Raw genomic sequence first — 5,445 nt, forward strand, 5'->3', positions numbered from 1 at the left:
AAGGGATTTTCTCGCTTTATCGAGTGAACCTTCGAATCGGTTGAAATCATTCCCTTTGCCCTCGTTTCAGGGGTAGTGGGTGCACGTGCCGCTGAGTCACGCTTACTTGTTGTCGTAGATTGTAGCTGAATTGTAATGAGTTGATATTAGGCCGGAATTGGCGTAAAGATTCATCTGATTGATTTTTCCTTTTGTGATAAACATTATGTTGAGTGAGAGACTCTGCTTTGTAGTGAGCGGAGAGAGTAGGAGATAGACTGTAGCGGTTTACTCTGTTTCACGTGTGCATTGCTATAGGCCTCGAACTACTAGTCTCTTTAGGGCGAACAAAAGTAAGTAGATACGATTACCGGAATGTAGAAGTCATTTCGATCACGTCCGCGGGAATACGAATGAAGAAGCAGCAACTTATTTCCCCCCCTACTCCCTTGGTTGGTAATATCGGGGCAGCAGTTAAACGGATACCTTGTATCTGTCAGCATTTTACATCACATTATTAATCCCTGCTGGCAATAATGCATTATACAGGATATTCAATATCCAAAGTACTAAAACGGGGTTGCTTTAAATGGGTAATACATTTGATTGCAATACTACTTCAGAAAGGATGCGTCGGACAGCAGCTGCACAGTTGATTGTGACATTGTGAACACGCAAAAAGTGGCCATATTCATTCAGTTTTGTTTTCTTTTTCTCTGCAAATGTTAGTAGAGTATGACTCGTGAACGACATCATTAGCCCTTCCTACTTACTGGGGATGTTCTTTTTGTTGGTTCGATTCTCTCTCCTTGTTTTCGTGCACAGGATACTTGCTATCTACCTTTAGCTAAATCTAATAGCATCCTTTCCACCTGAAAGTTTGTCGCTATCGGAATACAGTATTTATTAGCGCAAGACGTCCATATCGTGGCGGGGGTAATTCGCGCGAGAGATGCATAAATGCTCATGTGCCGCCATCGTGTAGCGGAATGGAGAAAACATCAAATCAAACCAACAAAACACAATAAAATTAGCAAATATGTGTCAATAAATGTCTATCACTTACGCATTCTGGCTTGAACTGCGCTCTCCTCCCTGCTCAACGGTATTGTTTGTCATAAATGAGTGTGGGTGCAGCATGGGAGTGGCGAAACAAAAAATGAGATTTTAGGATAGATAAAAAAAGTAAAACAATAAATGGCTGATAATATCAACTGTTGTACGTACCCCAAGTAGCATGTAGGTTTGAGCAAGATCGTAGAAGAACGCCTGGTATAGCATATATGCTCTGCGAGGGCGGAATGATTCGTAGTTTGCGAGACTGTTGCACACTGGAAACGATGGAGACGATTTGTATAGTATTTTTTTTAATCAATAATAATATAAGTGCAAAGGATAAGGATAATAAAAATGTGGGAGGATGATTGAAGAAAGGCGATTCAGGCGCATCAACTCGGTAAGCTAAGGCAAAACCGAACGATCGCAAGAAAACACGATTTTAAGGCGATGCCAGGCAGATTGGTAATGGCTTCCGCGGGCTACTGGGAGCATATTTATTGATTGATTGTGTGAGAGGATCCTGATGAGTAGAGTTCGATGCTTTTCTAGCAGGGCTGCAATACAGATAGGCGGTCATAGAGCAAACAGGAATCGATGATCATGTACCGTAAATGTAGTCACAAAAGCAAGCACTCAAATACACACACATATCTGCTAGCATTGAAAGAAAAGGAGCATTGCGCGTAAGGAAAATGCATCATAAAAAGAGCAAACGATTATACGTTTGACGTGAAATAAGGCTGTGGAAAATTTCCGGAACATACGAATCACACGCGACACACCGCGACAATAGCACATCATCTTGCGAGATCATCATCCCTGTCCCAGAACCGAGTTGCTGCGCTGTTGGAGTAGGGCAATGTTTCACCAATAGGGAAGACTCCAGATTTCCTCCAGAGTCTATGCTGGCTCTACTGTAATGACGCGCCGACGACCAAATCGAAACCGAACCGATGAAGGGGACTTTCGCACTTGCAACCATACTGGTCTCTATCACTGTAAGAACGGAAGACATCTATCAACAAAGAAAGCCCAATACTGTCTGTACTGTGTAGGATGTTCGCTGTATCCTTGTTCATTCTAGTGTTTGACCTTACCCGATCCCCACTTACACGGAGAAGACTACGTCCACAGGGACGAGTTTGTTAGCGAGCTCTCCCTGCGTGGAGAATGAGGTTCAATAAATCATTACCGTCAATTGTAGGGTTTTACATGTATCGATTAGCTATATTTGTTTTAGCTCCTATAGTTGGTAAGGGCGTGCTATAGAGCGGCGTCGATAGCGTATTTCAGTTCATGAGCCAATCTCCATCGTTTGTGTTCTTAACTAGCTCCCAATGGGCCGAGGTACAACCGAACTAAATACACTAACTTCACTCTACTAGCTATTAGAATGATATCCTTATCGCCGCCGGCAGTAGTTCATAGATCTCTCGGTAGTAGAGATTCTTTTACGCCATCATCCGCAAAACGTCGCAAAATGAGAAAGAGAAAATGGGAAAGAGCGAAGCGGTACGTAGCACAATATTAGTGAATGCTTTTTGATCCCGGTGCGCAATTTGGCTTTCCCTCCCGTTCGTTCGGATACACCTAGACCAGCGAAAGTGGTCCCATTTCATGCTCTAGGTCTCGCATAAATAGTCACATTTTATTATACAAATACCTTCTTCATCTCTTCATCGAAACGCAACGCCGCATCATCAATAACGTTATCACGACCGTACACCCAAATCTAAGCATACACAGCAAATGCATTTCTCGGTAGTATGGCTCAAAGCGCAAACAGCATTTGCCCCTGGGGCAACACGTGTTGCTAAGAAACGAGTGCATGCGAATGAGAGAAAGGCGCAGCTAACTAAAGTGCATCACGCTACTACAGAATATCTGCATCATACTCATACATCGGAACGGAAAAACAATAAACGCAATAAATGTCATAAACTGTAACTGTTTAAAGAACGAATTGCACAGACTTCCACTACCCCTGGCTAGTTTTAGCTGTAGAAAGAATGTGTCAAGAACCGTGTGAAAAGGTATCTGGTAGACCGATCCTATTGGATGGGCGCTGATCCTATCCTCCTATTGTGCGCGCGTGGCTTGGCCGGAACCGGAGGCAAAGCGCCCGGAGCGAAACACCAGGTAACGAAGCGAATCGATAGATTGATCAAGAAAAGAAACAGAAAGCAACCGAATATCTCAATACTGTTTTATGCATGTTTTAAACTGAAAGTATACATACATACATATTATACATATATACCTGTATATGAATATATATATAGCCAAACGAAAAGGAAAAGAAAATAAAGCTATGAGTAACGTAACTAAACTCGTCTGTGAAAATAAATATTTCCGCCCGCCAAAAATGGTTGAAGGCCGCGCCGCAGCATGGTGCTAGAGCACGATCTCATGCTTTGCCTTGTAATTCTCGATCATAATGAATTTACACCGCAGCCCGTTACATCCACCCATGCCACCCTCGGGAAGGATGAACGTTTCGTTGGGATGTCCTGCCGGTTGGCAGAACTCGACTAGATTTCCATTGCTCTTTGCCAGCTCGGGTAGCGACCACAGTGCGAGGTTTTTCGTTTTTCCATGGCGTGCGAATACATAAAACTGCAAAAAGAAGCAAAACGCGTCAGAGAGATATGGCTGGGTTTGGGATTCGCTGCCGACTGACGATTCCTCTCTCTTACGTCTTCGAATTGATCGATAAGATATCCGACGATGAGGGCCCAGTGTGCACGGTGACCCTTGTTGAGACACGGTGTGTGGTTCTTGTCCGGATCGTAACTTTAGGAATAGAATAGAGGTTCGGTTAAGGAAATGACGTTTAGACGTTTTGTGCACCTATTGGATAACCTGTGGAGAGAGGGAAAGTAAAGGTTGGATTGGTCTCTCTTCACACACATGAAAAGGATACGGCACTAGAAACATTGCCCCGAGGCGCAGCTTGAGCTGAATGTTGGGATCATCCATCCACCCACCGACCAGGGTGTGGGAGACGGGTTTGTACTCGACGAGATGTCGGTTCTCCTGGAGCACCACCTCGAACAGATCGTTCAGCTGGCGGGCACTGAACATTTCACCATTGTTCGAGTAACCACGGCGAGTGGCCAGATCCAGGAGCGAACTGGCCGACGGTGCACCGTCGAAGATCATGCTGAGTGCGGTGAGACCACAGGTTGGACCGTGCTGCAGAATCGGTTCCACCATCTGTACCCGTAGTTCCCTCGGTGGAGCATACTGGCAGACACGATTCATGAAGCAGGCCTTCTGTATCGCCGGATACTGCTTCGCCCACGTACATTCGCCTGTGGCGAGGATCACGCAGTCATGGTTGGTGTTGGTGGTGCTGAAGGGGCGTTGCAAGTTGCTGCTGTTGTCGAGCCCATCCAGGCTCAGCTCGGTCAGGGGTGCTTTGGCCGTCCTTAACGGTGGTGGTGCCGCCGTTGGCGGTACTGGCGGTGGCGGAGGTGACGGAGGACTATTCGACATTCGTAATCAGTTGACTGCGCACTAACAAGGGCTGCGGTCCCGCCAACAGTGGAAAGTAGGACAGGCTGGGGGTGGGCGCGCGGGGCCGGGTATCGTGCGGGTGCGATAGAGTGTGGACGAGGACGGGGCACTCAGTAGCAGGACTAGTTGAACGCCAGCTTGGTGCAAACTCCCGGCGAAGGTTGAAGGGAAAGTGCGGGAGATGGACCGTTAGAAAGGACAGAGGACGAAGGACAGTGGACGGTGCGCGGGAGTGCACTGAAGGGTTTGGGAGTCGTCGTAGTAGAGAAGAATGAAGAAGGGGAAGAGAAACCCACAGTTAGAACGGATATCCGGTCAGGTGATGAGTAGCAGCGAAGGTAGGGAGGAAGGGTAGAGAGGGGAAGTTCTTTCTTATCCAAAATAAAAGTCTCACCTTTCGACGACCGATGTTATTTTTATAGAAGCTCATTATCATGCACACGATTCCCAACAACAAGAAGCACAAAAAAAGACGAAAAAAAATCTGACGAGAACGTAAACAAAGTCGCTGTCAAACTCAGCTGTTGTAGTCGAAAAAACTATACTCGGAAGTTAATTTTCCTAGCACTTTATTCGTCACACTATTCGCCAGTGTGTTTCAAGAATCCTCGTACGAGAGTGAGCTGAAAAATTGTGTTTTCCTTTCCGCTACAGGTTTTCCGACTGCCTTCTTGGCGCGCGATCGCGCTCGTTCGCGCGCGCTTCGTCCCTGTTCTTTGCCGCAAGAGGGCCTTTCGTTACCCTTGACTGTCACCGGTGGTGAAGTAGTAATCGCGTTTGGCAACAACTGTCAAGGCGTCTTAGGCGACCGATAGACGAGCGCGCGATTGTCGCGCCGCGATGCCGAAATCCACACATTTTTTTTATCATGCTCGTCATCATGGCGGA

The 5,445-nt window shown here is 46.4% G+C and overlaps 2 protein-coding genes across 3 annotated transcripts in view; one reads left to right on the forward strand and one right to left on the reverse strand.

Annotated features, from left to right (window-relative positions):
• Window positions 1-2,690, forward strand: part of LOC125949258 (phosphofurin acidic cluster sorting protein 2) — a 37,022-nt gene extending 34,332 nt beyond the window's left edge. For both annotated transcript variants that reach the window (XM_049676141.1, XM_049676142.1), the window contains one exon: window positions 1-2,690. This exon is cut by the window's left edge and continues 529 nt beyond it. The gene's annotated coding sequence lies outside the window, so the exon portion shown is untranslated.
• A 505-nt stretch (window positions 2,691-3,195) lies between these two features.
• LOC125949380 (UPF0692 protein CG33108) lies at window positions 3,196-5,236 on the reverse strand. The gene is made up of 4 exons (XM_049676355.1): window positions 4,952-5,236; window positions 3,962-4,794; window positions 3,735-3,831; window positions 3,196-3,654 (listed from the first exon to the last, which is right to left on the reverse strand). Exons 2-4 carry the CDS (start codon window positions 4,534-4,536, stop codon window positions 3,433-3,435), a joined length of 894 nt encoding a protein of 297 aa, XP_049532312.1. The 5' UTR covers window positions 4,537-4,794; window positions 4,952-5,236; the 3' UTR covers window positions 3,196-3,432.
• Window positions 5,237-5,445: the final 209 nt, after the last annotated feature.

This window comes from Anopheles darlingi, chromosome 2 (assembly GCF_943734745.1).
Source record: "Anopheles darlingi chromosome 2, idAnoDarlMG_H_01, whole genome shotgun sequence".
In the NCBI taxonomy this organism is placed as follows: Eukaryota; Metazoa; Arthropoda; class Insecta; order Diptera; family Culicidae; genus Anopheles; species Anopheles darlingi.

Coding starts and splice junctions, on each gene's coding strand:
- LOC125949380 (XM_049676355.1), bottom strand. CDS start 4,536: ATGTCGAATAGTCCTCCGTCACCTCCGCCACCGCCAGTACCGCCAACG. Junction 3,832..3,961: donor GGGGCAATGTTTCTAGTGCC/GTATCCTTTTCA, acceptor CTATTCCTAAAG/TTACGATCCGGACAAGAACC. Junction 3,655..3,734: donor TTATCGATCAATTCGAAGAC/GTAAGAGAGAGG, acceptor TTCTTTTTGCAG/TTTTATGTATTCGCACGCCA.